At 37.6% G+C, this 26,726-nt stretch overlaps 1 protein-coding gene across 2 annotated transcripts; it reads left to right on the top strand.

Annotated features, from left to right (window-relative positions):
• The first annotated feature begins 793 nt into the window (after positions 1-793).
• LOC121984274 (phosphatidylinositol:ceramide inositolphosphotransferase-like) lies at positions 794-6,139 on the top strand. Of its 2 annotated transcripts, none has more exons than XM_042537131.1 (13): positions 794-1,059; positions 1,148-1,360; positions 1,490-1,579; positions 2,765-2,851; positions 2,965-3,033; positions 4,177-4,257; positions 4,371-4,442; positions 4,541-4,601; positions 4,686-4,788; positions 4,871-4,966; positions 5,057-5,103; positions 5,196-5,317; positions 5,690-6,139. In XM_042537131.1, exons 2-13 carry the CDS (start codon positions 1,328-1,330, stop codon positions 5,768-5,770), a joined length of 942 nt encoding a protein of 313 aa, XP_042393065.1. In that variant the 5' UTR covers positions 794-1,059; positions 1,148-1,327; the 3' UTR covers positions 5,771-6,139. The 2 variants fall into 2 exon arrangements, with proteins under 2 accessions (XP_042393065.1, XP_042393064.1); XM_042537130.1 differs by having other exon boundaries at positions 1,139-1,360.
• Positions 6,140-26,726: the final 20,587 nt, after the last annotated feature.

Raw genomic sequence — 26,726 nt, 5'->3', positions numbered from 1 at the left:
CTCGCTCAAGAAATAAAGGGATAAAATTATAATGTGGGCCTATACTTGTACATTGCTTTAAAACAGATTTTATTTTTTTCATTTAATTATATTTTTTAATAAAAGAGTAATGAAACTTTCATTAATATGAAATCTTATAGATAAATCATACTATATTTAATTTATTGTACATAATCTTATTTATATTTTAAGAGGTTATTTTCATAACTTGAATCTTTGATTTCAAGATCACACGATATCAATTTTATCATTGCATCAAGCTCCCATTCATTTTCCTATAAATTTTAAAAAAAATTATCTTAAAATTTATTAATTTACAGATAACATGAACTGTATTTCTATAAATATTTTCAACCTACAATTTAAATAATGTTTATGTTATAAATAATATTATATAAAAGGTCTGAGGGAGCCTTGCCTGCCCCAGTCATATTCGGGTGTGTTTCTTTCTATTTTTGTTTTCCCACAGGCCATCTCCCTTCCGCAACCAGCGAATCAAACGTGGGGCTTTTTCTGACTTACCCCTGAAGTTTAAAGAATTCTCAGATTATTCAAATCGATTGAAACGGATCTTAGCCTCCAATTTAGGATGGAAATTTGGCAATTTCCTAAAACTTCAGGCGTGAATATGAAATTTGACATAAATAGAGGTAATCATCCGCTTAAACCGTTTCATTGTCTCAAATCCTTTTTAAGAAATTTTAATTTTTGAGATTAAATAATTTATTTAATCGATTTAAAAAAGGAAAAAAAAAAAGGAGAAAGGTTTCTTTTTCTCCCTCTGCACTCTTTCCTTTCTCTATTAGTTCTTAAATCGGAGTGGCGGCCCTTTTTCTCTGCCTCTGCCAGATTTGTAAATTGTACCCATCTCGAGTCCCTTTCTCCTCTTGTCGCCGCCGGAGACCCGTGTTAAGGCCGCGTTTTGTCCGAGGTGAGGAGGAGAAGGGAGGCGGTGGAACCTAGAATACCGTGCCCTCCTCAAGCTCATAGTTATTTTAACCTTGATCACTTCTCGACGACAAATTCGTCTCTTTCTGTTGCTCCCTGCATACTTCGCAGGTATATTTGTTGGTGTGGGAGAAACATTGTAGGAGGAGGGTTGATTTTGTGTTTGTTTCAATGTTTTTCATTTATGTAGTTGTTACAGATCGGGGTCGCCTCGGACGGAGGCGGAATTTGGTCTTCGTCCGGTGAATAAAGCTTAACCGTGATCTGTGTGCGTCGATCGGCCGGTTTATCCGTAGAGGAACGAAGGGGGCTATGTGGAAGAGAAAGGACGGCGGGTAGTGAAGGAGTATGGGAGTGATTGGGCCTTCGGTTATCAGTGATGACGATGTACATTGCTCGCGAGGCTTCCAAGGTCCTTTTTTTCTTTGCAGAATTCATCTGTGCTGCGAGATCTTTTTATGTGCATGTTTGCTTCTTTTTTTTTTTTTTCCTTTCTTATTGTTGACGCCTTTTGATCTGGCGTATGGCTTTCCGGTTGCAGCTATGGAGAAAGATTTGCATGGAAACGGCTGTGGAGCTTCAACTTCTTATGGAGAAGTGGAAACTTCTACTTGCAGGACTCATTTTCCAGGTATGTTGATGATACTTCTCCTTAAAACCCATAATTTTGCAGGGTTATTCTGGAATATATTTTTTTTCAGAACTAAAGAGAAAAGTGGTCCGCAGGACTTTAATGGGCTTACAAAATTTAAATAAAACAAAAAATCTACCGGTTCAGAAAAACATTGGAAGCGAATCATTTATCATGGGAACTTTTAGTTTGTAAGGCTGATTATTTTTCTCATCAGTTATGATCCTTTTCTGTATCTGATTCCTCAATATACAGGCCGAGTGATATAAAGATGTTTTGTTTTCCACACTCGAGTTGGATCTGTTGCCCTCCCATTTAATCAGTTTATTTAACTATTCTGGTTTTGGCAAAACTAAAGTTGCACTTGCATTGTTTCATTGGACGTCTCTGTCCATATCCAATGTTTAGAAAGATTTACTGTGGACGCATCATTTTATTTATCTATGTGGTCTTAATATTGGAAATAGTTTGGCCTTGTGTAGGACAAAGTAAGAACATTTGTAATGGATAAATTGACACTTGGGTGAAATTAATGATGAATCTTGCTATTCCAGAGAATTCAATCCTATTGCTTTTACTTAATAGGGACATAAGGTTCTTGAGAATAAATGAACAATTGTTTTTGTACCCCATGTATTACTACTAGGTATATATTCGGTCTTATTGTAAATTTAGCCATAAGATTGTTCTCTTTGACAGAGCATACAAATATATTAGAAGAATCATTGTGACTATTATTCAAAAGAGGTGTAGTTTTATGCTGTAGGATAGTATACCGAAAGAATTATATACTTGATCAAACCAAATTTCTATTAGCATGCAAAAATATTCAACTATTCTTGGACATCAATTTATTACACAATTGTTAGTTTATAGATTCAGTTAATGAAAAATCTACAGGTTTTGTTGTCATCCATAGGTTTGGCAATATAAACTTACACTTGTTAATTGACCAATTTTAATTTGTATTATGTTTCCTTGCATCTAATGGAGCTTTTAACAACTTATGATTGGAGAATGGATTCAGTAGCTATTGGTAACGATTAATGATTGGAGAGGGACTGATTACTTTTAGTTTTAACACTTGACAAGTTGTTTAGTCAAAAGATCAGCATAATTTCCTTGATTGCTAAGTTTAATTCAAGAATTCTTCTGATTAATCATGCAAGAATGACTTTTCTTCAGTATATTCATGGGCTAGCTGCACGAGGAGTTCATTATCTACATCAACCTGGTCCGACTCTTCAAGATCTTGGGTTTATGCTCCTTCCGGTGTGTCCTACGACTTGGATTAACTGTGATTCTTTAAAAAAAAATTAAATGCCTGTAATATTTTAGGGGGCATCCAAGTCTTTTTACTTTTTTTTTGTTGCTTTTATTTCCAGGAACTTGGCAAAGAACGTGGCCACCTCAGTGAAAGTCTATTCACTTTCATTTTCTTGTCTTTTGTAGTGGTATGGTTTGATTATCTTTTGTTTTATGACTCTTTTCTGCAATCAAAATTCTGTTTGGAAAATGCATAGAGCTAGAATATGTAAGTTATTTTTCTGGAAGCAATTCCATAGTTTAAAGCATAATTGCTACATGAAAATTTTGAAAGCTAATGTCAATAGAATATCTCATCAAAGTATACAATGGTTTTGACTGCTAGACTTCCCATGTTTGTTACTTAGTCCTTCTGCCACTATCTTCTGTGTAAATTCGTTGTGCTTTTTTCCTTTGTTTGATACTCTAATAAACTTTGTCTGTTTACCTCCATCTTTTTGTCTCTTCTTGTGTTATGATTTTCTATTTGGTGTTTTCTGTTCATATAAGTTTCTAATGTTATATGTTCTGATGGAAAATTCATAGAACTAGAAACAATTAAATTTTCACATAAAAATGCCAAAGTTAGTTCAAATTCAAATATCAAATTTGTTAAAAGCTGACGCCAGACAATGCCATGTTTATTTCATGTTTTGCAGACTTTCCATCTTTTTGCCCTATATATCTTTTTACTACTTTGTTCACCTTCCATGATGATTCCTTGTGTTTTTACCTTTTATTCTAGTCTCCTAACAGTTAGCATTTAATTATGACACCCTTTATGGCGTCACAATTTCACATGCTCAGCATTTAATGTGGTAGAGGCTTTTAATTGCCATATGATGGTAGGGAGGGGAAATTTCAAATCCAATGAAAATTGGATCCTCAATCAATGAATTGAAGCTGGATACTTGCATTTTAGTTTCCATAAACGTGGGTTACAATGATGAATTATGGGTTGTCTAATTCCTTCCTTTAACTATTCCAAACACAATTCTATTAAACAACTGGGCTTATCATTCATGTTGGTAACTCTTGGATTGTTGTTCATAAGTTTATTAGATCTCTAAATACTCATATCAAATAAAACACTCACTATCTACCCCTTTTTTTAATTCCTCTTCTTTGTGAGATCTTTATCTCATGTTCCTTGTTATAAATTTTATAACTTGGGGGCAGGTATTGTTCTTTGTAAGCTTTATTTGTATTTCTAATTTACGGTGATTGCTATACTTTCCAACACCCTTTATTGATTATTTGATGATGTGTCACTGTGTATTTACATGGTGCAGTGGACTTTTCATCCGTTTGTTTATCATAGCAAGCGCTTCTACACTGTTCTGCTCTGGCTAAGGGTTTTAGCTTGCCTTGCTGTAAGTTTGTGTTGAGCTATGTTTTTTGTTGCATATTCTCTGTTTCTTAAAGCTCAATGGTTTTCTGCAGTTTTTTTTTTAAAATTTTTTTTAATGCCGAATGGTTTTTTCAGGCTTGTCAAGCATTAAGGATCATTACATTCTATTCTACTCAACTTCCTGGTCCTAACTATCATTGTCGTGAGGTTTTTGTGAAATTCATCGTTAATTGCTAATATTCTCTCCCTCAACAGATTCTGGGCATGATTCATTGTAGTCATTTCTTGTTTCCCTCTCCATGTAGGGGTCAAAGCTTGCCAGGCTGCCCCCACCAGAGACCATTGCCGAAGTGCTACTGATTAACTGTGAGATTCTTTATCTGATATTAACTAACCATAGTTAAATGGTATAATTTCTTATATTGAGTTTCTTTTTCCACTTGTCTGCAGTTCCTCGTGGAATTCTATTTGGCTGTGGCGATCTCATATTTTCATCCCATATGATATTTACACTTGTTTTTGTACTTGCATACCATAAATATGGATCTAAAAGGTATGTTTCTGCATTCAATTGAGCTCATATTTTTAACCGTTCTTTGATTTTTAAAAAACATTGTCATAATTTGTTGCTGCAGGTTTATGAAGTTCGTTGCTTGGGTTGTTGCTATTATTCAGAGTTTGCTTATAGTTGCTTCTCGCAAACATTACACTGTAGACGTAGTTGTTGCATGGTGGGCTGGGTTTGCTTACTAGTATTTTGATTAAACTTTAATACTTTGATTGTGACATTTATATGATATTTTCGATCTTTTTTCTGTCAGGTATACTGTAAATTTAGTGGTATTCTTCGTTGACAAGAAACTACCAGGTGCGTTGTACATGCATGAGATATTTCTGCTCAAAAATCATATTCTATTCGATGACATTTTTAAGATTTGTTTCTTCTTTTATTTATTACAGAAATGCCTGAACGTTCTAGTGCCCAACCATTACTACCATTGAGTGCTAAAGCCAAAGATGAAAAATCCAGAGAAGAGCACCACAAACTATTGAATGGAAATATAGGGGATACTGCTGATCGGGTACAATGCTATGCTTGATTTATTTTTCTTCTAACATCTGTTTTATTAGCTCTGGTTTCATATTGATCTGAATATCATCTAACTAAAGCATTGTTAAGAAAGCCTAAACTCAGGATGCTCATCATAATTCAGATTTACTTGATTTATTTAACAAGCACATAACAAGTGCAAGTAACATGCATTAGTTTCATGTGTCCTCAAATTGAATCGGTTGCTGTTTACTAACAAATTGTATGAACTGAATTTTGCACACTGAATAGCGTAGCATTTTGTTTATGTGATTGAATTATTAAAACATTACATACTCTTAGCTGAGCATCCTACTAAACCACTGTTGATGGAGTTTAAACGTTTGTTTTTCTTCCCAACCAGAGGCAGAGATTGCAAATGAATGGCAAGCATGGAGAGGATACTAATCACACTCATTCCGAACCTTTAGTGAGCGGTGCTTAGATGATATCTGATATCAAAAGCTGTCGCTGCGCGTGCAGTACATGGAATACCAAGTCATTGACATGGAAAATAGCCTATACTTGTTCAGATTAAAGCCCATTGAGAAGTTCTAAGCAGTGGCCACATCCCATGTGTAACTTGGGCATGCTACTTTCTAGCTCCTTGCATCAAGAATGCTCATGTGTATTATGTCCTTTATCTTCAATTCTTCATCCTTAAGTAAAAGAAAATATTTGATCTCGTGCTGATCGTGGCAGTTGCATTTGCTGAGGGCTGATGTGCCATGTGCCTGAGATCTTGTTTCAGGATCTCTTCTCATTGAAATGTGCTAACATACTTACAATAATTGCAAGGAAGATTTTGGGTCAATTTTTGGTAGATTGTTTAGAAATGATCCTCAGTAAAAACAGTCTTCATAGAATTTCATCAAAGCGGAAATTGTTGTCCTTTAGAGCAGTGAAAGCACAAGAAAGTTGTCTGATAATGTGTAAAAAAATTTAGATCTTTTTTACTATTGAGTTTCTATTTTCTTTCATTAGGTCTATAATTATTGTAGCAAGAAAAGTTGAGCAAAAGCTACAGGACTCAGCAAGTTTCCTTTGAAGTCTATATGCAATCAATGAATCACACAATATTTTCATACGAGTGTGACAAACATGGATCATTTTAAGTAGTCATAGTAGAAACTTTCAAGAGTTTGCAAATACAAAATAAGTTAGTTGTGTCCCGAAGTTATTACAAGCTCATATTCGACAATGTTTTACGTAATTGCACTTAGATTTTATAGTATTAGAAGTAACATAGATATATAGATGGATTAATTGAGATAAAATTGACATGATCTAGATACATAAATGGATTAACATGCACTAATGGTTAGTAGTCATCCGTGATTTACCTCCTTCGTGTTGGCCTAGAGACGGATTGATAGAGACACTGAGGACGAACGAATCACTTTTTACCACATAAATGGATTAACATGACATGACATTCTGTTTTTATGTGATATAATTTAATCCTTTAGAAGTTCGCTTAGTCTTACACCTTATTATTTTTATTTATAAAAATATAACTCAACAACTTGGTTTAGTTAATCGATTGTTATTTAATTGACTAAAGGAAGCATCTCATTTGACTAACCTATTTCTAACATTTGAATTATATACTAAGTCAATCAACTACATACATTACTTTTAGCTTTTTTGAAGTGAAGACTGAATATAAATCAATCAACTATAAGACCAAGGCATCAAAAGGTCTTAAGTTAAAGGCTCTTAAGTTCATAACACCTCTCTCCCTCCCTTGTGCTTAAATTCATCTCTTAAAAAAGAGTTGGTGAGGTTGTTAGCTCTCATATTTATTTGTGTTTATTATGTGTGTGTGAGAGAGAGTGAGAGAGAGAGATTGCTATTTTTTTTCCCTTGGGGTTATGCTAAGTTGTCATTCAAGTATCTATAGTTTAATTCCCAACTACAACGTATTTATATGGATTTTTTCTCCAAATAAGACGTGTAACCACGGGATGCTGAACTTCTAGACCACCCACCACGAGTGATTATCGATTTACCCTGATGATCGATGGGAAGCTCAACTTTTTTTTTTTTAGTAATCATTGTTCCTATTGCTTTCTGGTAGCAAAAGATGATAAATCTCACCTCAAAGGCATTTTTTAGGACTACACTACACGATTTGGAAGAGAGATAAATCACTGGGGGCTTCGTTAAGCACAATGTCCCTTTGTATGGGGGATCAAGTAATCTGCAATATATTTCACACATGTTGGGAATCGTCTCATGATCTATTATCGTAACATCATATATAAATACCAATTGTGTCAGTCTATGGGACTTTTTACCCTTGGGGCTTTAGTGCAGCGGAAGAGCGTCAAGTTATCACTCAGGTACCCGCGGTTCAATCTCTAGCTATGACATAACGCACAATCACAAGATGCTAGGCTTCTTGGCCACCCACCATGAGCACTTCCGGATTTATCCTAGCGGCCGATGGAAAACTTCTGTGGGGACCTTTGTGTTGGTTGCTATCCGGAATATCATACTGGTTCCCCTGTACAAAAATTTTGTACAAGTCTCGAACAATTCCTAACAACCTATTGTGTTCTTTAGAAATTAAATTTGGAATCGCAAACAGATTTAACATTATTGATTTCAAATTCAACTTATCTATTCTTAGTGGTTAAGAATTGGATCACAAACGATACTTAACATTATTGATCCAAATCCACCCATCTTACAAATTCAATTAAATATTAATTTCAGAGATCGGCTTCCAAATTAAACATGGCGAGGCACTAGGCCTTCTTGAGTATGAGAGCATCCACCACTTCCTAGACAAAGCCTTTCAACAAAATTCAATATTTAATTTCCTTATAGTAACCCTAGGTTTAACCAAAAAGAATAATCGAATCACAAGTTCGAAAAATAAAAGTAACACAAAATCGAAAACATAAATTCGATAACCTAGATTCATTAGCCTCTTATGTTTGGTATTTCAAGATCTAAATAAAAGGATGAACTAGTTATGATGCGGAAACTAATAACTAGTTATACCTTTTATAGCTTATAAATCTCACGATCTTCTGTCGTATTCCTCTTCTTATCTCGGACGTCGTGTGGGCGATGATCTACCGAGACAAGAATCCACCCAAGTTTCCTTCTTCTTCAAGCAAGTTTTGGCCAATCAACAAACTCCTTAAGATGAAGAACTTCGGCCACCAACCAAGCTCCAAGGGATGCAAAGAAACAAATCCTCCTTTCTCTACTTCTTCTTCAAGCAAAATCCGGCCACCAACAGTCTCCTAGAGAGTTGATGCCGCCGGCCAAAGAAGAAGAAAAGGAGGAGAGGATGAGGGCCGACCACCACCAAGGAAGAGAGGAGAGGAAATAATAGATGTATTCTTATAAGGTGAGGTACCTCTACCATCTCTTTTATATTCCTTGGTCTTGGCAAATAAGGAAAGTTTAATAAATAAAATTTCCTTATATTCCTTGCCAATGTTTAAGAAGGAAAATTTAATTAAAAATTTCCTTTTCAACCCTTAATGGCCGACCACCTCATTGTCCTCCAAGGAAAGAAAGTTTTAAACACAAAATTAAAACTTCTTAATTTGTTTTCAGAAATTTTAAAATAAAAATCTCTTTTAAAAATTCCCTTCATGGTTGGTTATAAAAGGAAACTTTTATAAATTAAAATCTCTTTATTAAAATATATGGATGATTTACAAAAAGGAAAGTTTACTCTAAAATTAAAATCTTCCTTTTAACTACAAATAAGGAAAGATATCAAATCTTTCTCTTAATCTTTTGTAGAAAGCTATAAAAGGAAAGATTTAATTTTAAAACTCTCTTTTAAAATCATGAGTATGGTTACAAAAAAGGAAAGTTTTATCAAAAATTAAAATATTCCTTTTAATTACAAATAAGGAAAGATATCAAACATTTCTCTTAATCTTTTGTAGAAAACTATAAAATGAAAGATTTAAATTTTAAACTCTCTTTTAAAACCATGAGAATGGTTACAAAAAAGGAAAGTTTTATTAAAAATTAAAATCTTCCTTTTGACTACAAATAAGGAAAGATATCAAACCTTTCTCTTAATCTTTTGTAGAAAGCTATAAAAGGAAAGATTTAAATTTTAAACTCTCTTTTAAAACCATGGCTTCCACATAAGGAAATATTTTAAAATTAAAATCCCTTTTAATTTAATTATGGTCGGCCACCTAAGCTTGGGTTCAAGCTAAGGCCGACCACCTACTTGACCCATCTAACCTTGGTTTGGCCGACCCTAGCTTGGGCTCCAAGCTAAGTTTGGCCGACCACCTTAAGGTGGGTAAGAAGGTGGGTATAACACTTTATAATTAAGAGGCTACGACAAGGACTGAGAGGAGGAATTGTTTTTAGTCTCCCGATGAACTTGAGCTTCTCGTGTTCGCCCTGAACACCTAACTCGAGTTCATCAATAATATCTCATTCCACTAAAGAGTTATTATTGAACTACCACATCAATCTTATATTACTATATGAGCTCCTTCTTATCATGAGTGTGTTAGTCTCCCTATGTTTAAGATATAAAATGTCCACTAATTAAATGAGTTACTGACAACTCACTTAATTAATATCTAGCTCCAAGAGTAGAACCACTTAACCTTATCGTCACGTCGGACTAAGTCCACCTACAAGGTTTACATGACAATCCTTATGAGCTCCTCTTGGGGACATTATCAACCTAGATTTCTAGGACACAGTTTCCTTCTATAATCAACAACACACACTATAAATAATATTATTTCCCAACTTATCGGGCCTATTGATTTATCGAGCAAAATCGCACCCTCTGTTAAATTTAAAAAAAAATACTAAATATATGTGTTTGTTATTATATCAGGATTAAGAGCACACACTTCCATAATAATAAAGGTCTTGTTCTTTTATGCAGTTAGTATAAAAGAACTTACCTTAAATGATCATGCTCAATACACTCAGAGTGTACTAATGTAATTTTATAGTCAAGATAAACTAATACCAAATTACACTATAACTATTCCAATGGTTTGTTCATATCGATCTTAGTCGTGAGCTACTGTTTATAATTTATTAGGAAATGATAACATGATCTTCTGTGTGTGACACTACACACCATGTTATCTACAATATAAATTAATTGAACAACTACACTTAACATATAAATGTAGACATTTGACCAATGTGATTCTTTATTTCAAAATAAATGTTTATAAAAAGCTAGGCTTTTAGTATACACTCTAACACTTTGGTATTACTTGATTCAACATTTTTTATTTAGAAATCATTTGTCCCATTGCTTTCTTGTAGCAAAACGTCATAAGAGGGTATTTGGCTGAGCTTATAAGCTCTACAAAATAACTTATAATATGCTTTGTAGCTTATAAATTATTCAAATTTATTTGGTAAAACTTTTTATAAATATCTTATAAGATGTTAAAATACGTTGTTTGACAGCTTATAAGTTATTTTTTAAAAAAGTAAGGGAGCCCCTACTTTTTTTATAAAAAAATATTTTATTAATTTTTTTTCTAAGATATCCTTATATATTTTTATTAATCCCCATCATATCCTCTACTATTTTTACAAACCTAATCCCTCTACACCGATTTTTTTTTTTTCTAGTAAAGTTTGTCATCTTTTCTTCTCCGACACTACCTTTTTGATATTGCGATTGAACTTAAGTTGTATCCTCTTCATATCATTGTTACTTTTCTTTTTACAATTCTATGTTTATTGATGAAACTATATCATTTCAGTTCAATTTGTTTTGCTACATCCTTGATGTGTTTTATTATTATTATTTTTACTTTACGCTCTAAAATTGAATCTTTATGTAGGTACGAAATTCTTATTGTCAGGATTTTGTTTGTGTGAACTATGCTCATGTAGTCATAGATCGAATGCGATGTTACATAATCGTGTTTACATCTTGTTAGATGTGAAGTTAGTAAGGTCTATCTTCTATGTGGTTTATTGTCCTCTTAGTAATGCGTTTGTTTGTGTTGTTTTATATGAACTTTGTTTAGTTTATATGTTCATTCGAGTAATGATACTAGTGATATCTGATGTACATAAGCAACGATATTTAGTTTCATTCCTTGAATGTTTTATTCTATAATCTATATTGATATAAGCATAAACATTATGCTTTGCATTTACGATACATTAGATGTTCTTAAGGGGACTTTGATTGACATGTTTTTTAGTGAGACTTAAACCTATAAAGATTCTGGTGTGGGGTTTTCAATCAGTTATTTATTTTTTTGGTTTGCAATATAGTTTGGAAATCGAAAATAAGACAATAGAAACAAAGGAGTCATGTCAAATCCAACTTGGAGTGAGAATACAAGTAAAAATTTAAAAAAAAAAATCAAGAAAGTGAAGGACGTTCAAATGCAAGGTGGAATACATTTCCATCCCTGAAATTTATTAATTTGTGTGAAAAGAAAATTTTACTAGATAATTGACCAAATAGTCACTTTAATATGAATGGATGAAAAAACTTAGTGCGAAAATTTAATGATACAACTGGAAAAAATTATGTGCACAAGTAGCTTCGAAACCATTGTGATTCCATGAAGAAGGATTGGTTATTATTAAAAAAGATGATGTACATGAAACCCGCAGTTGGTTGGAATCCTACAAATAATTCACTTAATGCCTCCCATGAATGATGGGAGAGAAAACTTAGGGTAATTTTTCTAATTTTATTTGTATAAAATTGTTTATTCGTTCATTGAATCTTAGATCGATAGTGATATACTTTATTATTACAGGAAATGGAGAGTATATCAAATTTAGGAATAAAAATTTATCACTTATTTAGTTTCGATATGATAACTTAATTTTTGATGTTGCTGCCACGGGGAAAAGGGCAAGGGCACCAAGCCAACAAACTGTGCATTGCGTTAATGACAATGAAGAGGTTATGAAGGGAAATAATATTTGTGATTTTGAAGGGCATGTTGGAATTGATGATAGTTAATATAATGAGGACAGGAGAATCGAGAATGATGTAAGCTTTGGAATCAAAGAAACAAGTAGTAATATGGGTAATGACATTGTATTTCCATCTTTGTCATCACTCAAGAAAAAATTTAATAGAGAAAATGATAAAAAAGAGAAGAAAATTTCTAGAGCAACCTCACTAAAGGAAGATATTCACTTTCTTTTAAAGTATCTAGAAAATAAGAGCACCGCAACCTCCACACCTTTGATAGAGAAAGACATTGAATCGACTATGGTGATATTAAAGAATGTTCTTGGAATAGAACATAAATTCGAGCTTTGGTGTTATGCTTGTAATTTGTTGAGCAAAAAGAAATGTGAGTGATTTTTCTCAATTAACCTGATGATTATTGTCGTTTGGCATGTCTAACGTATAATCATGACATGAGCAAGAAAAATTAATATCTTTGATAGCGGTTTGTATCTGTGAACTAAGGAATTTAATAGTTTAAGCTGATGATTTATTTTCCAATTTTGCGACTTTATTAGTAGTTTTGCTATATCTTTAATTTTATTTTATTTATTGTTTATTATTGTTTGATTGGTAAACCTAATATAATATTTTATTGAAGTTAATCAATGTTTTTTGTTTTGATATCTTGTACTTGTTTTTTTCCCCATAACTTCTATAGTTTAATGAAGCCTTGGGATGCTCGACATGTGCTTTAAAAGATTCAAATGCATTTTGTGAGGAGTAACCAATTGAAAATGAAGATGGATTCCAAGATGATCTAGAATGGTTGACTGTATGCAAAATAATAACACAGTATTTTAACATATTTTGAAACTTGTATTCATAAAGTTCCATGTCGTACATCTAAGCGAATGGGTAATAAATTCGTAGAAGTATTAAATGAGCATAGAATAAGGTGTTATCAAGCTTTTTGTCTAACAAAACCTATATTCTTGGATTTGTCATGAGTTGACCCAAAAGTTTGATTTGATCCCTACTAAGGGAATGTCTATCTATGAGGAAGTACAGATTTTTTTGATGACTTATGCTCATGGTATAGATAATAGGCTATTGCAAGAGATATTTAATCATTCAGGTAAAACTATTTTAAGATATTTTCATAAGGTTCTAAAAGTTGTTGGGAAGTTAGCTGAAAATTTAATTAAATCTCATCCCGAATATAACAAGGGAAAATGATAACACATGCCTTAGCATTAACGATACAAGCCATTTTTTGACGTATGCTATATTATTTTGAAGATCATAAACACACATGTTCATGTATTAAACTTATTTAGTGTTTGTAATATACTAAATTGTTTGCTTTTTAAATGATTAATAGGATTGCATTGGAGCAATTGATGACACGCATGTTAAGGCATGATTACCACAAGAAAAAGCAATCCCATATATTGGACACAGGTTTTCCCACATAAAATGTTCTAGAAGCTATAGACTTAATATGTGTTTTACATTTGTTTAGGTTGGATGGGAAGGGGTGACTCATGATAATAGAATATTTGAGGAAGCTATTTATAGGCCAAAACTTAATTTTCCTCACCCAAAAGGAAAAAAGTATTACTTAGTTGATGCTAGATATTCACATATGCCAGGATATATGTGTTGGTATAGGGAGCATCACACGATCGAACCTAAATTTTGATTATGATGAAGGGTTCAAAGTTAAGGTTACTTGTTGTCTAACAAGTGTCATTAAGCTTACAGAAAAGTCCTAAGTGTTCTTAAGCAAAAGTCCTAGTGGATTTTAGGCAAGTGAAAAACCCTAGGGGGAGGTAACCCTAGGTTCAAGGGGGAGATAACCCTAGGTAAAAGAAAGTCCTAACTGTGGTTAGGCAAGAAGGCCTGATTCGGGGGATTGGACGAAGTCTTGGCAGGTCGAGCCATGGAGTGGGCGTTCAGTATGAAGACCTGAAGTCTCAAACGTTGAGAAAAAGTCCAGACAGTATGGAGGACCGGTCTGGCAAAAGGTAAATGCTCCTAAGAGGAGTAGGTGAGGATGCATTCCCGAAGAGGGAACAGTAGGTGTCGGTTCGACCTAGGATTTTCGAGAAATCCAAAAGTAAGAACTGGACAGTTCGAAAACTATCAAAAGTTAAATTTCATATTATCTGCTATTATTCTAACTCTATTTTGCAGGATGGCCAATATTTTTACAGGGTCAAAGTTTACCTTGTTCAGTCGATCGAACGTCCGATTCGGTCAACCGAACCTCCAAGCAAATAGATCAGATTTCCAGCAAGTTGATTAGGTTCGACCAAGGGATAGGTCGACCGAACCGTGGGTTCAGTTGACCGAACAGTGGATAGGCATTGACGTGGTCAGGCCGGGTTGATTGGACTAGATAAGCTAGCGAGGAAAGCGGGATCGATTGACTGAACGGTGGGTTCAGTTGACCGAATGAAGGCTTTATCCGAAGAGGCAGAATCTAGACGGGAAGCTGGACAGGTACAGAAGATTCAGTCGACTGAACACCTGGATTAGTTGACCGATCAACGTCGAGTCAAACCCTGATCCCGAGATCAATGGATCTGGATCAGGTCTAGCTCAGCTATAAAAGGGAGTCTCAACTAGCACTTTGACAATCAATTTTCTGATGAACTTTCTTACACGCAACTCTAAAGATGTTTCTGTGACTCCGTGACATGACTCCGACAACTGAAAGAGCAACTCTTCGGATTCTTACGTTGTCGGTATATTTTACTAAATGCAAAGTTGTAATTCAATATTCTTGTAAAGATTTTCCAAACTGATAGTGTTGGAACCCCACGTTGTTTTGGTGTGATCAACAAGTTAAGTAAGGTCCTGTGGTGTTTTAACCTTGTGTCTAAGTGTGCAAGAGCTTAGGAGCACAGGGAGTCGAGTAGAAGATGCAGCTAGCATGAAGGACGGCACGCGGTATGTCCGAGGGACGAGATGCTGTGGAAGAGTACACCGGGGGACGAGAAGGAAGTGTGCGGTGTTTCCGAGGGACGAGAAGCCGGAGCGGAAGATTGCTCGAGGAGCAAGAGACGCAACTAGCAAGAAGGTTGGTACGGGGTGCAGCCGAGGGACGAAGAGCTGTAGATGAGTACGCTGGCGGACGAGAAGGAAGCACACAACGATTCCGAGGGACGAGAAGCCGAAGCGAAAGCCTGCTCGAGAAGGCCGGAAGTTGGGTTCGAGTGAGCCCTATTCCGGATGGCCGAGATCACCCAAGTGAGCGGAAGACCCAGACCGAGGCGAACGGAGCCGGAGCAGAAGACACAGGTTGAAAAAGTCAACAAGGTTAACTTTCCCCACCCGGGGCGCCCGGAACAGTCCGGCGCGCCCGGAATAGTCCGGGGCGCTCGGAACAGTCCGAGGCGCCCGGAACAGTCCGGGGCGCTCGGAACAGTCCAAGGCGCTCGGAACAGTCCGAGGCGCCCGGAACAGTCCAAGGCACTGGAACCATTCCGGGCGCCCGGAGTTGACATTTTGACCAGGATCACATAAACGCGATCCATTGTGAAGGGATAAAATTTTATCCCCTCCCAAGCGCCTGGAACCCTTCCAGGCGCCCCGACCAAGGCTATAAATACAGCCTTGGTCCAGAAGCTAGACAACGAACAAGAAAGATCCAATACAACACTTGTGCTTGAGTTTGTAAGAGTTTAGCTTCATCTTTGTGTGCTGTTAATGTTGTAAGAGACTTCTCCGCCCAGAGGAGATTTTTAGTACGCTTTTCATCTGCCTTGGATTAACAACCTCTCCGGTTGTAACCAAGTAAATCTGTGAGCCTCGACTTTTAGTTCTTGTTTATTTAATTATTTGTGCAAGTGTTTATTTTACTGTAAAGTCCGAGAAGGGTTTTGATTTTGATTGTTATAGGGTTATTCAACCCCCCTTTTAGCCGGCCGCCGTGGTCCAACAAGTGGTATCAAAGCTAGGACGCCTTAGAAAGACTAACCGCAGACTGAAGCAACGGGATGACCGGAACTAACATCTATACCCACCAAGTTTCGAGGGGGAGTTTACTTTTTGGAAGCGACGAATAGAGGTTTATTTAAAAACCAATTTTAATTTGTTATTAATAATGACCTATGGTTTTGAAATGTCCAAAAGCAAAGAAGGAGAAGAACTTGAGGAGCATTAGTGGACTGACGAGCAACGTAACGAGGTTATGGAAAATGGTAAGGCCGAGTTCAGTCTTTTGAGTGTACTACCTGCCAAGGACCTCGACAGAGTCGGAAAATACAAAAGCGCAAAAGAACTTTGGGAAAAGTTCTTGAAGCTCTACGAAGAACCATTTGAAGCTGACTCCTCGATGAACACCGAGCCGTCGTCAGAAGAATTCGAGACGGAGGAAATTATGGGGACAATTCTAATAGCCGAATTCCATCCCGAGGACACAAAAAACTCATCCCAGATAAGCATCGATGAAGGGGGGAGTTTTCGGAAGAAAGCAGCTCAACAGGGGGAGAATCAAAAGCTGATAAGGTAAGTCAGGTATGGTCTTCACCTCCATACCAATTGATTAATTCAATCAAAATCTTATCGAAAGATTTTTCGAATTAGAAAATATATTGTCAAAAGATTTTTGTAAATCAGAAATTATTTTGTCAAAAGGATTTTACAAATTAAAACCCAAAAAATTATTAAAGAATAGTGGGTTAAAGGAAACTCATGCAACAACTTGTCGATTAAAGAATTTCGACAAACTAACAATAGAAAATAACATGATACAACTTTCTGCATACTTAATAGTTTCTGCTTCAAAGTTGAAATATTGTGACTTGAGAAATTATGATAGACTAAAATGAACATTTAAATATCACAATATTAGAGAATTTGATCTAAATTAAAAACTTAGACTTAGCATTTCAGCGAGAAAATTAAACATTTAATTTCTTTATTTGTCTAAGAAAGTGGTTGTTGATCCAATAAACAAGAAGGTCTAGTGCCTCGCCACTGCCTAGAAGCCAAGTATGGAAATAACAAATTTAATTGACTAACTGAAAATGTATTAATTTAAAATTGAATAATGTTGATGCAATATTCCCTAAGTTAAGGTTGACCTGGTTGACTGAGCTTGAATTGAGTCAAGCTCGAGTCTTGATGTTTGGATTTCGATGTTTGATAATACATATAGACAACACATGAAGATTGCAGGTGCAATTGTTCATGTGGGAAGATTGTGAAGGAAAGTCAAGTAGGTCAAGGTTGACTGGATACTTGACTGGAAAATCCTGGTGAGTGAAGCCAGGTGAAAGACCTAGTGAGTGAAGCTAGGCAGAAGAAAATCCTGGTGAGTGAAGCCAGGTGAAAGACCTAGTGAGTGAAGCTAGGCAGTTGGAAGTTCTGGTGAGTGAAGCCAGGCAATTGGAAAAGTCCTGGTGAGTGAAGCCAAGCACGAGGAAATCCTGATGGATCAAGGCTGATCGGACATCTGGTGTTGGAAAGTCCAAGTAGGTCAAAGGAATTGACCGGATACTTGGCACGAGTTGGAAAGACCAAGTAGGTTAAAGGGATTGACTGGATACTTGGCATGAGGAGGAAAAGTTCAAGTGGGTCAAAGGGATTGACCGGACACTTGGTGAGCGAGTCCTAGCAGGTCAAGGGTGACCGGATGCTAGGCATGATGGACCAACAGGTTATGGTTGACCGGATGTTAGTTTAGGAGACTTTGGACTTATTTTTTGGGCAAAAACAAGGAGCTGGATCGATCAGCCGATCGATTGGGGCATGCCCAATCAATCGGCCGATAGATTGGGTGAGTCCTCGCGACAAACCTCCTCCCAATCGATCAGTGGATCGATTGGGAAGAAGTGTCGCGCGAACAGAACAGCTCTGGATCGATCAACCGATCGATCCAGAGCCCCCAATCGATCGGGCGATCGATTGGGAGCTGCGACTTTGCGCGATAAGCCCTGGATCGATCGACCGATCGATCCAGGAAATTCCTGAGAGCATAGAGGCGCTCTGGATCGATCGATGGATCGATCCAAAGCCTCCCCAATCTATTGGGAGCAATCCAATCGATTAGGATCTGACCGTTGACGTCGTATTTAGTTGCTGGCGAGCTGCTCTCTCGGCAGAACTCCCACGGCTTCGATTCTTCTCTTCAGCGATCTTCATAGCAACTCCACAAAGTTCTCACCGCCAGATCTTGAGGGTTCTTGGAGGCATTTCCAAGTCAAGAGGCGGATCTACAGCAAAAGAAGAAATCTAGAATTAGGGTTTTCTTGTGCAAACTTGTAAACTTTTGCTTGTATTTTGTTCCCTTTCCCTTTCTTCTTGTAGTGTGGACTTGTAGGGCTTCTCCGCCTTCGGTAGTCACCGTAAAGGAGTGTTTGATTAGTGGAGGGTGCGTGAGTGTGTGGATCCTTAGATTAGTCACCTCTTGTGAGGTGGATACCAAGTAAATCCTCTTGTTAGCGTTGTGTATTTTGTTTCTTTGTATTTTCCGCTGCATATCTTTGAAGAAACAAGCAACGACGAGCACGAGATCGCGCTGAGCTATTCACCCCCCCTCTAGCTACATATTCGGTCCCAACAAGTGGTATCAGAGCAAGGTTGCTCTTCACCGGAATCATCGCCGAAAAGGGAAAAGAGCTAGAGGGTGATGAAGTTGGAGCAAAATTCTTCAAGTCAAAGATTTTATCAAGCTCAACTTCAATGGAATTCCAAGATGGACTTGGATTCGATACAAGGGTGCCTCCATTATTTATTTCAACAAGCTTCGATCTTTGGAAATCAAAGATCGAGAATTTCTTGATGATGGAGATAGAGCAATGGTTTGCTCTAATGGAAGGATTTGAAGCTCTAACAAATTTCAAGGGCAAGATCCTCAAGAGGAGCAAGTGAAGCCAAGAACAAATCCAAAGATGTGAGGCCAATGACAAAGTGACCAAGCTATTGGTCAATCTATTGCCGAGCAACATCTTGGAGAAAATTGGAGAATTTGAAGATGCCAAAGAGCTATGGAGCAAATTGACATTGCTTCATGAAGAACCCTCCACCGTACCAAATCAAGATAAATCTAAAGAGGGCGACTCATTGGAGCAAGACCAAGAGGAGGAAGACTCCGAGGTTGAGAGATGCTCAACTTCAAAAGAAGAATCTTCATCTTCAAGGGAATACAATGAAAAGAACAAAGAGGGAGCATACTCTTTGCTCAATATACAAGATGAAGATGAAGAAGCCTCCACCTCTAGGATTGAGGGGGAGCAACTTTCGGTGACACCGGATCAAGAAGAAGGAGAAGTCTCCACATCCGGGTCAAGAGAAGAAGAGGATGAAGAAGCTTCCACCTCCACAAGTCGTGTCAAGTCTATTGGAGGAGCATCATTGTCAGATCAAGAGGAAGCATCTACCTCCGGATCAAAAGGAGGATCAAATGTCATCCCTACACGTGAAGGTATAACTAGTTCAATTAAAAATAAGAATCACATTATATGTTTTGAGTGTAAGGAACATGGACACTACAAGAGCAAATGCCCTAAATTGGCCAAGAAGAAGGGCCAAGTGGCACCAAAGGGCAAGGAGAAGCCCAAAGAGACCGCTCCCGGAACAAAGAAGTGCAAGGAGCACATTGTGTGCTTCTCTTGCAATCAAAATGGACACTATCAGAGTCAATGTCCCAAGGGGAAGAAAGAAGTTAAGGCTCAAGGAGAAAGCATGAGTAAAGGGAGAGCTTCCAAGGTAAAACGAAAGGTATCATTTTTTGAGCCTACCCCTTTAAATAATGGTAAAAAGCATGCTAGTTCTAATTTATATCATTTTAATGCTATTTACCATGAAAATAGGGAGCATGATAGCATTAAGGAAAAACATGTAGCTCTTCATGCTAGAAATACCACACCTAGGTCTAGGAACGTAGATAAAAATTTAGGCAAGAATTCTAAGGATCTTAGTCATAAGCCTAAAAATAAAAAGGCTCAAGGATTTAATGAAAAATCAAAATCTAGGGACTTATGGGAAGAAAATCAAGTCTTGAGGTCAAGGTTTGATAAAATGGAAAAGACCCTAAAAAGGATGGAAAATATCCTAAAAGGGCAAAATGAGCAAAACCTAGGTTTAGGACAACAAGGGTCATCCAAGGGTCATAGAGGTTTGGGATACAAACCTAAAACCAAAAAGGATGTGCCTTCTTACCGTAGAGTTCCATATAGTTATGGAACTAACCCTAGGCCTAGTGGTCAAGTCAAAAATACAAGGGAAGTTATCCCTAGAAGTATTTTTGCAACAACAAATGTGACTAAGACTTCTAAGTGTTGGGACCGAATGTGGAGCTAGAGGGGGGGGCTGAATAGCTCGGCGCGATCCTCGTGCTCTTCGTTGCTTGTTTCTTCAATGATATGCAGCGGAAATACAAGAAACAAAACATACAACGCTAACAAAAGGATTTACTTGGTATCCACCTCAAGATGAGGTGACTAATCCAAGGATCCACACACTCACGCACCCTCCACTATGAAAATACTCCTTTATGATAACTACAAAAGGCGGAGAAGCCTTACAAGCTCACAGTACAAGAAGAAAGGGAAGGGAAATAATATACAAGCAAAAGCTTACACGATGTACAATGAAAACCCTAACCCTAGCTTCTTCCTCGCCTCTTGACTTGGACGTGCACCAGCACAAGCCTCCAAGAACCTTCAAGATCTGGCGTGAGAGTTGTGGAGAAGTCGCTGTCAAGATCTGTCGCTCGTTGGAGAAGAAAGCCGTGAGTTCTGTCGAGAGAAACGCTCGCCAACAGCTAAATCCTGCCCCAACGGTCAAATCCCGATCGATTGGATTACTCCCAATCGATCGGGGAGGCTTTGGATCGATCGGTCGATCGATCCAGAGTGCCTCTGTGCTCTCGGTAATTGCCTGGATCGATTGGCTGATCGATCCAGGGCTTATCGTGCGAAATCACACCTCCCAATCGATCGCCCGATCGATCGGAGGCTCCCAATCGATCGACTGATCGATTGGGAGGCTTTCTGTTCACGCGATACTTCTCCCCAATCGATCCACTGATCGATTGGGAGGAGGCTTGTCGTGGGGACTCTCCCAATCGATCGGCCGATCGATTGGGAATGAGTCAATCGATCGGCTGATCGATCCAGCCCTTGTTTTTGCCCAAAAACAAGTCCAAACTCCCCTAAACCAACATCCGGTCAACCATGACCTGTTGGTCCATCATACCTAGCATCCGGTCACCCTTGACCTTCTAGGACTCACTCACCAAGTGTCCGGTCAATCCCTTTGACCCACTTGAACTTTTCCTCCTCATGCCAGGTATCCAGTCAATCCCTTTGACCTACCTGGTCTTTCCAACTCGTGCCAAGTATCCGGTCAATCCCTTTGACCTACTTGGACTTTCCAACACCAGATGTCCGATCGGCCTTGATCCATCTGGATTTCCTCGTGCCTGGCTTCACTCACCAGGACTTTCCCAATTGCCTGACTTCACTCACCAGGACTTCCAACTGCCTAGCTTCACTCACTAGGTCTTTCACCTAACTTCACTCACCAGGATTTTCTTCTGCCTAGCTTCACTCACTAGGACTTTCACCTGACTTCACTCACCAAGATCTCCTTCTGCCTAGCTTCACTCACTAGGACTTTCACCTGGCATAACTCACCAGGATTTCCTAGTCAAGTATCCAGTCAACCTTGACCTACTTGACTTTCCTTCAGAATCTTCCCACATGAACAATTGCACCTGCAATCTTCATGTGTTGTCTATATGTATTGTCAAACATCGAAATTCAAACATCAAGACTCGAGCTTGACTTAATCCAAGCTCAGTTAACTTGATCAACTTTGACCTGAGGAATATTGTACCAACACTAAGAAGTCCAAGAAAGTCACAAAGAATGTCACAAGGGAGGTTATTCCTAGGGTTGACCTAGAGAAAGTGACAAAGGCCCCTGAGAAGCCTAACAAGGTCACTAGGAGGGTATCTTGGGAAGTTATCCCTAGTGAATACCTAGAGCATCCAAGGAGCACCAATAGGTGTTGGATTCCTAGGAGTATTTTCTCTACCCCTTAGATGGGTTAGAGAGTGTCAACTCAAATTGAAAGGGTAGTTAACCCAATTATGATGAAGTTGGCACTCTAAGAGCATTTTCAAGGTTATTATTAACTCTTGAAAATGATAAGGATTAAAGTTTTACTCTTGAAATGAGTGAGATGTGCCATAATGTGAGAAATTTAATTTTACAATCAATTTGGCACATTTGGAAAAATTATAAGAACTTCCAAGTTGGAATTTTGGTATGTTCTTAAGGAATTAAAAGTAAATCCAGGCCTAAAATTTTAAATGGTTACTCTTGGAAGAGTAAATAGTGCCAAAATTTGAGGAATATGTTTAATTTAAATTGGCACAAATTAGGAAAAACAAAAGAAATGTCAAAATTGGGTTTTGGCATTTTCTTGAGAAATAGTGGGCAATCTATGTTTATTTTTAAGTTAGCTAAGGTTAAGGATACTTGGATAGGTAATCTAGGTATTTTATGTATGCTAATTTGCCATGTCTTGTTTGCCCATCATATGCCATGACATCATATTTACTTTTGCATTCATGTATTATTATGAAAAATACAAAAATACCATGTCATGTCATACATACATCATATAGTTATAGGAAATTTTCTTTCAAAAATTATTTCTTTTTGATGTATGTCATAACATCATCATGCATTATTTTTATTTCCTTGTAAATTAAGGACTAATGGTATTTATCAACAAGTAACATCCTTGGTGGATGTTCATAACTTAAAATGCCTAGACAGATATGCATGATCCCTAGTTTAGGGCAAAACCAAACTGTACATCTCACAAAAGAACTATAAGGTGACTTGTATGTGTTTTAGTGCACATTAGATACAAGTGAGATGTTAGGATGATGAACAAAACTCAATATGTTGATTTAGTACATTCTTTTGAGTTTTAGGTTCATCAAAACACATAGTTATGTGTTTTCCAATCATTGGGAAAGCTAATGTACAAGTCATGTGCATTGAGCCCAAAGAACATGGTTGGATATTAGTTTTGAAATTCATTTTTAAAATGCTTTTAGAAAACATTGATGAAGACTATCTTTTGATAGTAATTATCATTGAAAAGTTAGACATAAACTAGAAGAAAACACTAAAGTTTTTACAAGTTTTCAAGTTTGTGTCAATCTTGAAAAATAGAAAGTATTTTCATAGAAAATTATTTTTCCTAGATAGTATATCCCCTAAGTAGTGTCTACATGAAGTTTTACGATTTTTTGAATTTTTGTAGAATTTTTGGGGAGTTTCTGAAATTCACTGAAATGAACTTTCAGTTTTTCAGAGCTCCAATCGATCACCCGATAGATTGGAGTGCCTCAATCGATCGGGCGATCGATTGAGAGGAACTTTCCCGCGAGTAGAAGCTCGCTTGATCAATCAGCCGATCGATCCAAGCAGTCTGAATCGATTAATGGATGATTCAGCAGGGTTCAATCGATTGGAACCCAACTCCAATCGATTGGGAATGCTGATTTTGGCTGGGAAAGCCTGATTTCAACATTTTGACCCATGTTTTAGTCTATGTAACCATTCCTTACCCCTCAAAACATATTTTTATACATCTAGGGGGAGTTTTCATGATGAAAACTAGGATGGATTGGTTAAGGAAGACTAAGTAGAGGTTTGGTTTCATTATTGAATTTATGAACCTCAAAACTTCTAAATTTGGGTTTCCTAAAGGTTTAGGGATTTCAAGTCATTGTTGGTGCAATGACAGAAGTCACGACCATGTCTTTAGGGGGAGTTACTCTTTAAGGACATGAAAATTATTTTTCATACACCTTGGAAGGTGGTTAACCTTCTTTCGTGAGAATGCTCAAGGTTGGGCATTTAACTACAATGGAGAGTGGATATCTTCATTGTTTCAGTGATATATGCTCAAGGATGAGCATTTGATGAAAATCAAGGGTATGTGACCTTCATTTGAATCGTGTGAATATACCAAGTGGTATATGCTCAAGGATGAGCGTTGAGAATAATGAAGGGTATGAGACCTTCATTATTGTGTTGTGAGCAACGAGTGAAGTTGTAAACAACGAAAGGTAACTCTTCAGGAGGAGAGTTTGTTTTTGATGTGTGCCCAAAGATGAGGAATATTTGTGATGTGTGCCAATAGGGAGAGAATATAGGGTTTAAGTTAGACCTTCATTCCTTAATAGGGGGAGAATGTGCATCACCCTATGGGAAAAGGGAAGGATGAAGGGAATCCTCATTCATATATTGGCATGAAGGAAGTTTAGGCTATGGGATTAGCCTAACTTAAATAAGGTATTGTCAAACATCAAAAAAGGGGAGATTGTTGGTGCAATATTCCCTAGGTCAAGGTTGACCTGGTTGACTGAGCTTGAATTGAGTCAAGCTCAAGTCTTGATGTTTGGATTTCGATGTTTGATAATACATATAGACAAAACATGAAGATTGCAGGTGCAATTATTCATGTGGGAAGATTCTGAAGGAAAGTCAAGTAGGTCAAGGTTGACTGGATACTTAACTGGAAAATCCTGGTGAGTGAAGCCAGGTGAAAGATCTAGTGAGTGAAGCTAGGTAGAAGAAAATCCTGGTGAGTGAAGCCAGGTGAAAGACCTAGTGAGTGAAGCTAGGCAGAAGAAAATCCTGGTGAGTGAAGCCAGGTGAAAGACCTAGTGAGTGAAGCTAGGCAGTTGGAAGTCCTGGTAAGTGAAGCAAGGCAATTGGGAAAGTCCTGGTGAGTGAAGCCAGGCACGAGGAAATCCTGATGGATCAAGGCTGATCAGACATCTGGTGTTGGAAAGTCTAAGTAGGTCAAAGGAATTGACCGGATACTTGGCACGAGTTAGAAAGACCAAGTAGGTCAAAGGGATTGACTGGATACTTGGCATGAGGAGGAAAAGTTCAAGTGGGTCAAAGAGATTGACTGGACACTTGGTGAGCGAGTCCTAGCAGGTCAAGGGTGACCGGATGCTAGGCATGATGGACCAACAGGTCATGGTTGACCGGATGTTGGTTTAGGGGACTTTGGACTTGTTTTTGGGCAAAAACAAGGAGCTGGGTCGATCAGCCGATCGATTGGGGCATGCCCAATCAATCGGCCGATCGATTGGGTGAGTCCTCGCAACAAGCCTCCTCCCAATCGATCAGTGGATCGATTGGGGAGAAGCATCACGTGAACAGAACAGCTCTGGATCGATCAACCGATCGATCCAGAGCCCCCAATCGATCGGGCGATCGATTGGGAGCTGCGACTTCGCGCAATAAGCCGTGGATCGATCGATCGATCGATTCAGGTAATTCCTGAGAGCACAGAGGTGCTCTGGATCGATCGGTGGATCGATCCAAAGCCTCCCCAATTGATTGGGAGCAATCCAATCGATTGGGATCCGACCGTTGGCGTCGTATTTAGCTGCTGGCGAGTTGTTCTCTCGGCAGAACTCCCACGGCTTCGATTCTTCTCTTCAGTGATCTTCACAGTAACTCCACAAAGTTCTCACCGCCAGATCTTGAGGGTTTTTGGAGGCATTTTCAAGTCAAGAGGCGGATCTACATTAAAAGAAGAAGTCTAGGATTAGGGTTTTCTTGTGCAAACTTGTAAGCTTTTGCTTGTATTTTGTTCACTTTCCCTTTCTTCTTGTAGTGTAGACTTGTAGGGCTTCTCCACCTTCGGCAGTCACCATAAAGGAGTGTTTGATTAGTGGAGGGTGCGTGAGTGTGTGGATCCTTAGATTAGCCACCTCTTGTGAGGTGGATACCAAGTAAATCCTCTTGTTAGCGTTATGTATTTTGTTTCTTTGTATTTTTCGCTGCATATCTTTGAAGAAACAAGCAACGACGAGCACGAGATCGTGCCGAGCTATTCACTCCCCCTCTAGCTACATATTCGGTCCCAACAAATAATGCTTTAAAGAGTTACTCAATTTGTTTTAGAAAATTCTCAAAAATAATTTTTTACTTGCAAAAACTTAGAAAAATTTTTGCTAAATATTTCTTTTCTTAGAAATTTTGTTTAAATTTTCATTCACATAGAAATGTCGTCTAAAAATCATTGAAATAATTTTCAACATTTTCTAAGTTTTAACCCTTAGTTTTTTTCTTAGAACCCCATTTTTTTATGTAATCAAAGGGGGAGAAGGAAAAGTATAAGTCTAGGGGAGGTAGACCAAATTTTCTATATTTTTTGCACTTTAATGCAAAATTTTCTTACTCTTAATTTATGTTTATTTACCCTACCTTAACTTGGGTTGCTCATATCAAAAAGGAGAAGATTGTTGGAACCCCAGGTTGTTTTGGTGTGATCAACAAGTTAAGTTAGGTCCTGTGGTGTTTTAACCTTGTGTCTAAGTGTACAGGAGCTTAGGAGCACAGGAAGTCAAGCAGAAGACGTAACTAGTGTGAAGGATAGCATGCGGTGCATCCGAGGGACGAGGCGCTGCGGAAGAGTACACCGGTGGACG

Source organism: Zingiber officinale, chromosome 5B, assembly GCF_018446385.1.
Source record: "Zingiber officinale cultivar Zhangliang chromosome 5B, Zo_v1.1, whole genome shotgun sequence".
In the NCBI taxonomy this organism is placed as follows: domain Eukaryota; kingdom Viridiplantae; phylum Streptophyta; class Magnoliopsida; order Zingiberales; family Zingiberaceae; genus Zingiber; species Zingiber officinale.
Note: the sequence above shows the minus strand (reverse complement) of the source record. Positions and strands in the feature narration are given on the sequence as shown.